The sequence below is a fragment of the Globicephala melas genome, chromosome 16 (genome assembly GCF_963455315.2).
Source record: "Globicephala melas chromosome 16, mGloMel1.2, whole genome shotgun sequence".
Taxonomy (NCBI): domain Eukaryota; kingdom Metazoa; phylum Chordata; class Mammalia; order Artiodactyla; family Delphinidae; genus Globicephala; species Globicephala melas.
Genome location: NC_083329.1, coordinates 63,647,424 through 63,658,590, shown reverse-complemented (window position 1 = coordinate 63,658,590; position 11,167 = coordinate 63,647,424). Strand labels below are relative to the sequence as shown.

Below are 11,167 nucleotides of genomic sequence, written 5' to 3'. Positions count from 1 at the left end.
GACATTCCCTGAGACATTACTCTTTTTGAAGAATTTGGAATCTTATGTGAGAACCAATGAAAGTTTAAATATTAAACCAATGAATAATATTTAAACAGTTTTCATGGCATTTAAAAAATAAATTAAAAAAAACAGTTGCATTATAGCAGAAAGTCACATGTGTTGCATCACTCAGTGTTACAATTTAATGACAGGAGATAACTAAGCATCAGCACCATAAAACTGTTAAGATGTTTCTTAAAATTCAAGTAAACAGTTCTAAAGCACTGAAAATTCCGTTTAAATACCAACCTGCAGCAGCAATAGTTTTAAAAGCTATAACCCAGTGACTGGTTCTCACAGTAGTCAGTGACTGTATTCTGGCAACTGTAGGACAAAGTTCTTCCATTACTAAATATTAAGCTTTCTGATAACCTCCCATTTATCATTAGTATCTCAAGAGTCACAAAAGGAAAGAACTATAAGTTATTTAGAGAACTCTATTTGTAATTTAGATTTGCACAAGGACATGTATTCTAGCAAAAAAGCAAAGACTATTTTCACCATACTAATTTTTTGCTTTCATAGATTCTCAGAATAAGGTTTAAATAATAATTTTTAACCCTTAAAAGTCAGCTCAGTTCAATTACAACCATAGAAACTGTACTGGTATCAGAACATAACTATTTTATTACAAAACTTAACAGTATTTACAAAATGAAAAAATAATCAAATGACTATTGCAGGCCAAAGTTAAAGGTTTTTGAGCCGTGATTGAAGAAAAATTAAGCAACATTTTCATGCACTCTCACACCAGATCATTTGTGAAATATGCAAACTCTTAAAATTCATGTTAGTAAAACTTCCATGTATTCACAATACTTGTATGTTTATTGGAAGATGGCAAAAAAAAATCCATGGGTCTGTACAGTAAGTTTAATATTAACACAGTTTGTTCATTTCCTTTAATGTTTTTTGGCTTTCATGAATACTCATTGCATTGAACATTTTGCAAGTAAGAATTATAATAGTACCTCTGTCACCTTGCTGGATTCATCACCACAAAAAAACACACTAATAGTTAGTTTAATGCTTTTGCAGTAAACTGAATAGTTATAACTCCAAAGTTATATTAAACTGAAACCTTCATTGTGGTCAATAGCTTGGATCAGTTTAGAGCGTAGAGTTTCTTTGTCCGTGTATTTTGGAAGATCCAGAAGATTAAAACAGGTATGGGAAACTGGGAGATATTCCTCACCACCTCCTGTTGACTGGATGACTAGTATTAGACTCTTCATACCAAGAATAGGAATGCGATCACTACCTGTCAAAAATACTGCCAAGAAAAAACCATTGAGCCAACTACTTTTTATCAAAACAACAATATGGAGTATCAAGTTATTAAGACAATCACCACAGCAAAGCTTTATAGTAACATTTGCTCTAATGGAAATGTTACTTCTACTGGAAGCCTATCTCCAGAATTTGTGGAAGCATGATTTTGAGACACATCCAAACAGTATTTTTTCTTTAAAAGTGTAATCTTAATATTAGCACACAGGAGATGCTTAATAAATGTTTGGTACATGAATTACTATTGTCCCTGAAACACTCTAAGAAAACTTCTTTTTGAAAAGAATAGCCATTTAGAACTAGTTTATAAACAAAATGCAGTTTTGATTATGATCCCTTTTTCTACTTGTCTTGTTTCTGTCATTTTTAAACAGAAATTTATAATTGGCAGCCAAATCTCAAATCACTGAAGAATGACCTGTCATCCTATGATATGCAAAATAGACACAGATTAGGCTATAAATAAGAGAAGTCCTGGAATAGAAGAGTTCTATTTTCTGCACCAATTCCCAAAGTTTTCATGCAGAAGCAAGGAGAAAAAGAAAATGAAGACTGAACACAGAAAAGAGCTATACTGCAGAGATCTTTTTAGAAATTCTAAAAGGAATTACATCCCTAGTTTATTGTAATCAGTGTTATAAATTGTTTTCTTTCATCTGAAAGAAACAATTCTATTTTGGAAGCTAACTGAATTTAGCTTTCAAAATATGAAAACACATGTAATGATGTAGATTAGAAAAATTAAAAACAGGACCTTGGTATAATAAGGAAAAAACCTTACCCACTAAAGTGAATCAATTAATCTCCTGTGAGAATAAGTTTATTAGATTCCATTCTCATAAAACACAAAATTAGAAATACTTACACAAAAATTGCTTTTTCTTTTCCAATGGTAATTCGTGAAATACTTCCCAAAACATTTTTATTGTAGGATGTTCTGCCCAATATTCTCCTTTGTATTCTGTATTCTAAAAACAACACAACCTTTTATTAATATTAAGAGATATGTTTTATCTCAAATCTGACAAACTGGCTTCCTTAGCACATAAAGCTAACATTGTCCAGGTGTTTGAAACTCATGTGATTCAGTTAACTACTTACTACTTCTTGGGCATTTTGCAACTGTTAGTTCCAGGGGAAAGGGAAGAAAATATGTATGAATCAGCAGAAATGTCTCCCCCCTCCCAATTCAAAGAACATGATAGGATTGTAATATCATCTTCCAAAGTAAATATTTAAAGGATAAACCAGAATCACTAAAATATTAATGGATTATTAAAGTTCAACATGGAATTAAGTATCTGTAATAATTATAAGATTTTCTTTCCCTATATTGATGAACAGAAGTCATACTAATTATTTTGTATTATTCTATCTTCTCTTTAAAAAATAAATGGTTCTAAGAGCAACACCGGTAATTTTCTGTGGTAGTTTCCAAGATGGCCCTCAAAGATCTCTGCCTCCTGCTATTCATGCCCTTGTGTAGTCCCTTCCCACACTGAACAGACCTGACCTCTAATGATTAGGATATTGTAGATATGAGAATGCATGACTTCTGAGGCTAGATGACAAAAACTTCTGTGGCTTTAGCTTCTTTTTGATCACTCACTCTAAGGGGGGGCCAGCTGCCATTTCATGAGGACATTCAAACAGCCCCATGGAGAGGTCCTCATGGTGAGATTCTGAGGCCTTTGGTCAACAGCCATGTGAGTGAGCCATCTTGGAAGGGAAATTCTATCCTTAAATCTCAGATGACTAACAGCAACAGTCAGTATTATGACTGCAACCACGTGAGAGACCTCTGAGCTAAAATCACTGGACTAAATACACCTCTGAATTCCAGACCCTCAGAAACTATGGGAGACAATAAATGTCACTGTCGTCTTTCAGCCACTATGTTTTGCGGTAATTTGCAACAAAACAGCTAATACACTTCCCCTTTAACACACACTCCTTTCTTTGTTCATCAGGCTAATTTCTATTTATCCTTTAGGGTTCAGATTAAATGTCACCTAATTCATTCATTGACTCATTCAACACATATATAATGAGCTTTAGTCAAAGTTTGGGGCCGTGGGGAAACTTCAGTGAACAAAGTTCTTACTTACCTGGTGGAGTGCACCATCTATGAGACGCTTTCCCAGTTTCTGTAACCTAGGTCAGGCTTCTCCTTATATACCATTCACTAAACTCCCTTCCTTTATATTCATCACAGTTCAATTACTTAATGTCCAGCTTCCTTACTAGAGGACAAAGACCATGTCTCAATCTTATTTACTGCTCTCTTCCTAATCTGTTGCATAGTATCAGGCAACCAGTAGGGGCTCAATGAATATCTGCTTGTGGGCTTCTTGAATTTGGGGCTCTTTTTGTAGCCATGATTATCTCAATGACTGAACGCCTGAGAAATCCACAACATATTTGCTATTAAATTTTTTTTTTTTTGCGGTACGCGGGCCTCTCACTGTTGTGGCCTCTCCCGTTGCGGAGCACAGGCTCTGGACGTGCAGGCTCAGCGGCCATGGCTCACGGGCCCAGCCGCTCCGCGGCATGTGGGATCTTCCCGGACCGGGGCACGAACCCGTGTCCCCTGCATCGGCAGGCGGGCTCTCAACCACTGTGCTACCAGGGAAGCCCTTGCTATTAATTTATAAAGGTTTGGAGAAAATGGTTTGAATTTTAGAAATCAGCTGATGTATTAACTTGTTTGAATTAGTCTGTGACCATGTTAGTGGGGAAATGAAAGAAGGATGCCTAGTTTTTTCTATTTCCCTTTTTTTTTAAACCTCAAGATGGTTCTGGGGAAATGTGTACACAGTCCTGATGAAGAAGAGCATCTAAAGTCATAAATCATAATCAATGAAATTATAATGAATCAGATACACAGTGGAAAAAACTAAGTATACTAAGTACACTAAAATATACTTAAAAAAATGTCCTGTCTTACTGAATGAACACTTCTATCAGTTATATCTTCAGGCAAGGTTTTAACTACTTGCTGAGTACCCTTCTAAGGCTCTGGAAATAAAGCAGTGAACACAGAGAAAAAAATCCTGCCTTTACGGTGCCTACATTTGTAGTGGGGGGTAAGGAGCAGCAGACAGTAAAGACAATTAAAGTTTTATTTAGTCAAATTCAAAGAAGAAAAATAAAAGCACAGAAGGGAGATAGGGATGTATATGTGCCCATGTGCAATTTTTAGTAAGTTACCGAGTGAAGGTCTCTGAATAGATATAAAGACATAAAGGAAGTGAGAGCAAGAAACATTTGGAATTACCAAGGTGAAGGGAATTCCAGGCACAGGAAATAGAAAGGCCACAAGACTGGAGGGTTCTAGGCTCAGCAAAGAAGCCAATAAGGCTGAAGCAGAGTGAGAGGAGGAATGAAAGAAGATGAGGCAAGAAGGATAAACTGTGTATGATCTAAAGTGTGATGAGAGGTCATTACATTGTTTTCATTGTAGAGTGACTGGAGGTGGGGTCCATTTCCACTGGGGTATCCTTAAAGTCAATACAGCTTTCTTCTCTTCAGCAGATCAATTTACCCCCCAAAAGAAATCTTCACTCTCCTTCCTAGAGGATTTAAGCCTGGCTACCAGCTTTCTGAGTGCCAGCTTCAGTTCTACCTGTTTTCCCAGATTCTAAAGCCTCTCTCCAGAGTTGTATTTTGCTGGGTAGGAAAGGGGATGTGAGAGGTCTAATAATTCCTTAAGTTAGCTCTGAAGTAATCCTATTGCTCTTAGCCCTGCCCTGCATCCCTGCCATTACAGTAGCATGATGTGCCAATTCCTGAGCCTTTCAGAGATTCTACATTGTGACACGGGTTGCCTCTTGACAACCCTGTCCCTCTGGAGGCTTCAAATTCAATTTTCTTTGTTCTAAGTCACTCAACTCATCCACCTATTCTCTCTCTTTTTAAAAATATTTATTTTATTTATTTTCCTTATTTTTTTTGGCTGCATCGCGTCTTACTTAGCTGCAGCACACGGGATCTTTGTTGAGGCATGCAGAATCTTCTCGTTATGGTGCCACTGTCTGTTCGGGTCTCTCTCTAGTTGTGGCATGCACGTTTTCTCTCTCTAGTTGTGGCATGGGGGCTCCAGAGCATGTGGGCTCTGTAGTTTGCGGTGTGCAGGCTCTCTTGCTGAGGCGTGCGAGCTCAGTAGTTGTGGCGGGCGGGCTTAGTTGTCCCGCGGCATGTGGGATCTTAGTTCCCTGACCAGGGATCAAACGCACCTCCCCTGCGTTGGAAGGTGGATTCCTTACCATTGGACCACCAGGGAAGTCCCCATCCACCTACTTTCTATCTTCTAAAACTATTTTTTCTCTTGCTCACTGTATTTTTTTGGGGGGGGTGGGGGTGGTTATTCCTATTTTTATTCCTTTATTGTCATTCTAGTGAGATTTTGGGAGGGAGCAGAGAAAAATGTGTTTATTCCAATATGTCTAACCAGAAGTCCTAACTTTTTTTTAATTTAAAACTTTTATTCCCTAGATTATTACACAGTAAAATTGACTTTTTCTGATATGTGTATAGTTCCATGAGTTTGAAACACATGTAGAGATAAACCACCACCACAATCAGGATACTGAACAATTCCATCAACCCAAAGAACTCTATTGTGTTACCCCTCTGCAGTCACACTCTCTCCATCCCTAGCCCCTGTTCACCATAGTTTTGGCTTTTCAAGAATGTCATATAAGTGGAATCATATGGTATGTAATTCTCTGAGACTGACTTCTTTCACTCAGCATAAGGACTCTGAGAGTTATCTCAGGCATTGCATGTGTCAATAGTGCCTTCCGTTTTAACACACAGTAGTATTCTACTGTATGGATGCAGCACAGTTGGTTTATCCATTCACCCACTGAAGGATATCTGTGTTGTTTGACTTGTTTGCAGATTTTTAAAAACATAATTAAAAAAAAAACTTGTAGTAAAATACACATAACCTGAAGCTGATCATCTTAACCTTTTTAAAGTGTACAGTTTGGTAGCATTAAATACATTGGCATTACATGCAACCATCACCACTTTCCATCTCCAGAAGCTTTTCATCTTCCAAAACTGAAACTCTGTACCCATTAAACAATAATGCTTCTTTCCTCCCTTGTTTACAGATTTTTGTGTGAACATAATATCTAGGAATGGAACTGCTAGAGAATGTAACAAATATATGTTTAATTTTATAAGAAAATGTCAAACTGTTTCCAAAGTGGCTGTATCATTTGTATTCTCAACAGCAATGTATGAAAGTTCCCAATGCTTTGTATCCTTGTTAGACTTAATAACATATTTTTTAATGTTAGCTAACTTAACAGGTATACAGTATGGAACTACTAATGCAAAAGCTGTATCAGAGGTTGCTAGATTACAAAGATGGAAAAATGTACAGATCAACCCTGCATACATCTTTCTTAAAGTTGACCTAACGTAGCACTTTTCACTAAATGTTTAGCTGAAGAAATATCTGAGAATTACTTGTATAGAAAAGAAGGAAAAGAAAAAAGTTGTTTAAAAATTCCCCATCTTCTCCCTAAAGTTTCCTGTATTCGTTAAGGCATCAGTAATGAAAATCATGAGTATTATTTATTCTCTGATAAAAAACTTAACATTGAGACTAATCAGAAAAAAAGGAAACAAAGATCGTAATCACTGTGAGTGCTTTTCATAATGGTTTTCCTAGGATTGAGGCAGAATGAAAGCCCATTCAGTTTTAGCTGGGGCTTCTATTCAGCCTCTGTCATAGATAATATTTTTCTATATGAATACCACCAATACCAGAGATATAAAAATGCTATCTAATTCATATAATTAAAATTCATTCATTGTGGAGTAAGAAGGGTACAGTGTTTTCCTATAAAAACGATAGTACTAAATAGTGTAAAATGGAAAATAATAAATGAAAGAGCAAGATTTCCATCAACAAGCCATGTTTTCCTTTTGCCTTTCCATTTAAACAATATCAGAGATTTGTTTTCCCCTACCTTTTCCAGTTCCTTCCAGTCATAATTTGTATTTCCAATAACCATTGCTTGTAGTTCATTAGGCTGGAAGAGCTGAAGGACTTTTCCTCCACAGACCTTATGAAAGCCCGCATGAAAAGCATCAAATAAGGAAGCCACTGATTTATTGAATATGTAATCCACATAAGCATCAACAAACTCCTGCCTAGAAATGAAAAAGCACACATGCACAGAATATAAAAATCATTTTTTATAGAGAATACATATTGAAGTCTTATTAAAACTTTGAATGCAGCTGTACTTTTTGCTACTTATGTATAAAACTGAGAAAGTATGAGTAAGGTTCAAAGGGACAAAGTCTTTATGAAGAAGTCTATTATTCTTTCTATACAAAAATCTGGTATATCTATGAGGCATGTACAATCTCTCATTTACAGCCATTCTTAGGCTATTTCTAAGTGAAAGATTTCATTTCCTAATGGGGAGAATGATGATACAAATGGCTATAAAAAAATTTTTAAATTCACAAATTATTCAGAATTTATACATACCATTCCACATACATCCCTAAAAAGAATAACCTCTTAAAAATACTAGGTGACCAAAAAAAATGAGAGCTTTGGGATTCAGACTATTTGACAGACTACAGTCTGTTTTTCCTTGGGTTTCAAGGAATCTGATAACACAATTTATTTAAAAAACTAAAAACCCAACAGGGACACTAAGTATTCTTTAAGGATAATCATTAAAGATTACAAGTGCAGTTTCTTTTCAAATGTATGTGCACATACATATAAATACACACATACACATGAACACTTTGGATGCTTTTCTTCCTGTTATGATACAAAAGGAAACCCCTTTACCCAGTAATTAGAACTGCTATTTTATTCAATTTGTTCTGTTAGCCACAAACACTTTATGAACTATCTGGTCAAACCAATAATGAGAATGGGTACTAGAGGATTTCGATATTTCATACTCTTGTTTTCCAAATTAAAAAGGATGATTCTATAAATGGGAATACTGGTAAATTTAGTCATCTACAGATAATCATTTTAGCAAAGTTTAAAATAATACCAAACTAAATTTACAAAGAGGGAAAAAAAAAAAGGTTAAAGGAGGATATTATAAAACTGGGTGGCCCTAAGGAAAAATTAATAATAGCATATGCTTATCAGCATAAGGTTCTGATGAGAAGAAACAGATAATTTTGTAATGCATAATTTTATAATTAATCTAATGAGAAAGTCAAATTTATACTAGTTAAGTCTCTTAAGTACAAAAGGTTAAATTGTTTTATGGGCTAACATTTTTGCCTTCAACACTTTCATTATGTAACTAGGACTGGCAGTACAAAGATCAAAATTCTTTAAATTACTTCTAAATAACCTATGGGAAACAATATTTGTTAGAAACTTAAAGAATTAGTCCAACAATAGAAACTTTAAAAGCTGAAAAAAACAATCTTTCTAAATCATAGTCAAAGTTTTTCAAAACCAAGCTTTTTTTTAAAGGGTAAGTAGAAAGACCTAAATTATTTTCACATTATTTTTAAAACAGCTTTATTTTTTATCAAAGTAGAAGTATATACATTTTAAAATGTTGAACAGTAATAATCCTAACAGCCAACATTTACTGAGCACATACATGTGCTAGGTACTACTCTAAGCATTTTAAAATTATCGCCTCATTTAATCCTCAAAATAACCCCATGAAGTATGTATAATTTATCATCCCATTTTATGGAAAAAGAGACTATGAGGCACGGAGACATAAACTAATTTACCTAAACTTAGTTATACAGCTTCTAAGTAGTAGAATCAGGATTATAATCATTTGGATCAAGTCCCTGGCAATTTGAAGAAAACTATTTGTTAACTATTTTTGCTATTCCTTCTGATATTTACCTTCAAACTTCAACAACACAGTTCTATTGTTATTCCTTGGTTTACAATTATAAATATTATCTGATGCAGTGAATAATGAATATTGGTTCAATATTTATTGTTAACATTTTTATGATTATAAATATTCAGCTAGGGAGTATTCTATGATTATTTTTCTTAAAAAGAACTTTTGTTTCCCTTAGGTTGCTACCTCATCTCCAACTTCAACAGAAATGTCAATCTCCTCTAGATTCATTCAAATATTTTAGGTTGCATTTTTCTCCTGAAGACATTCCTCCTGGAGCCCTCCATCTTCTTGATCTACCACAGACTGACTGCTCTTTCTAAATCATGTACACACTGCTGTTCCTCTTTGTCTCTCCTATTTGTTTTTTTTTGGATCCCCTGTCTTCCTCCTTCTTGGTTCAATTCCTTGTTTTGGTAGGACACATCCTCCACACATTCTTAAGAAAAATGCGCTGGAAGTAAATTCTCTGAGACTCTGCATGTATAAAAATGTTTTTATACACCACATACTTGATAGTTTCAATATAGAATTCTATGTTAAAAATAATTTTTTTCCCAGAATTTTGATCTCCTAGCTTCAGTGTCATTCTTTAGAAGCCTGATGTTATTTTGATTCTTAATTCTTTGCGTATGGTCTGCTTTTTTTTTTTCTGAAAGGTTTTAGGGTCCCTTTTTCTTTGGGTTTTGAAATTTCATGTATTTTTGCTTTGGCATATGTTTTTTCAGTTCACATGCTTTCCATCTTAAAAGGCATGTCATTCAGTTCTGGGAAGTTTTTTTTCGTACCATTTCTTTGACAAATTTCATTCATTCCATTTCCTTCAGTGAATTTTTTTCAGTTTTTAATAGTATCCTTATGGATGCTACTCTTACCATCTTGAGGATACTGATTTCAATTTTCATTGAAGTTTTGTTTTTCATCCTACACTGTTTGTGTTTCCTTGGCATTCTTTTTCACTGTTTTGGTCCTTTCTTAAATGTCTACTGATCTTTGGTTATTCACTTACATTTAAAAGTTAGGCAGTTTTCCCAGAGAAGAATCCTCCAATATAGAGTGTCAAGGAGGAGGGAGCTGTAGACTGTCACTTAATCTCCCTGTTTTCATTTCAGCGCTTTGTCCCTGGCTGTACCTAACTGCCCTCAAATCCACAGTTCCTTTAGTTCAATCTCCCCAGAATGTAAGTTTCCAATCTGCCTAGGCTGGAGAGGGGAAGTTGCCAGCTACTTGTGTACTAAGGGAAATGGGTTTCTAACTGCTTCTTATAACAGCCAATCTTTCTGTTTCCAGCTTCCCCTTAAACTCCACAGACATACACATTTTAACCTGTTTTTTATTCTCAGTGCCTGAGGCCTCTGTTCTGCAATATGAACTGTCTGCCTTCTTGGTTCCCAGTCCATCTTATGTTGCAGCTTTTTCTGGCTGGCTGAAGTTAGGCACCACTGGCTTCTAGCTTCCAAAAATGAGTTTGCTGTTGTCTCCTCTCCCTTCTCTTTGTTCTTGTTGTTAATGATCTTTTAATCCCTTTATTAATGTCTTAAAAGGAGCAAAAGGAAGATTAATTACGTCCTTACCATTCAAAATAAGTTTTATCTGAGTAAAAACTTAAGGTTGTGACATATTTCTAAATACAGAAGAAAATGCCTACTGAATCTTTTTACTACCACTGATGCTGCTTATAATTCACTTACCGATTTTGTTTGTTAACAGCTGTGTCTGCACCATTTAGAACCAGTTCTTTCACTTCTGTTGCACCAAAGTTTTCAACTGTGATCTATTAATTTAAATTTTTAAAAAAAGTCAATGTCAGACTCAAAACTTATTAGATTATTTTAATAACCTATTATTATAATCTACCTTGCTCTCATTAAATATAAGAAGTAATAAATTTGCAGTAAAATTCTGCTACCATAAGCTTATTTGTGAATTCTGCATAAAGCCACAACTAGAAATCT

At 35.0% G+C, this 11,167-nt stretch overlaps 1 protein-coding gene across 6 annotated transcripts in view; it reads right to left on the bottom strand.

The window, feature by feature from the left end:
• Nucleotides 1-646: 646 nt before the first annotated feature.
• HERC4 (HECT and RLD domain containing E3 ubiquitin protein ligase 4) overlaps nt 647-11,167 on the bottom strand; it is a 132,409-nt gene continuing 121,888 nt past the window's right edge. For 5 of the 6 annotated variants that reach the window (XM_030862380.2, XM_060286195.1, XM_030862379.2 and 2 more), the window contains 4 exons: nt 10,904-10,986; nt 7,320-7,503; nt 2,198-2,300; nt 647-1,315 (listed from right to left, as the gene is read on the bottom strand). In XM_030862380.2, coding sequence (XP_030718240.1) covers nt 1,107-1,315; nt 2,198-2,300; nt 7,320-7,503; nt 10,904-10,986 — 579 coding nt within the window. In that variant the 3' untranslated portion in view covers nt 647-1,106. Of the gene's footprint in view, nt 1,316-2,197; nt 2,301-7,319; nt 7,504-10,903; nt 10,987-11,167 lie in introns of those variants that run through there. The other variant, XM_060286196.1, reaches the window with a different exon arrangement.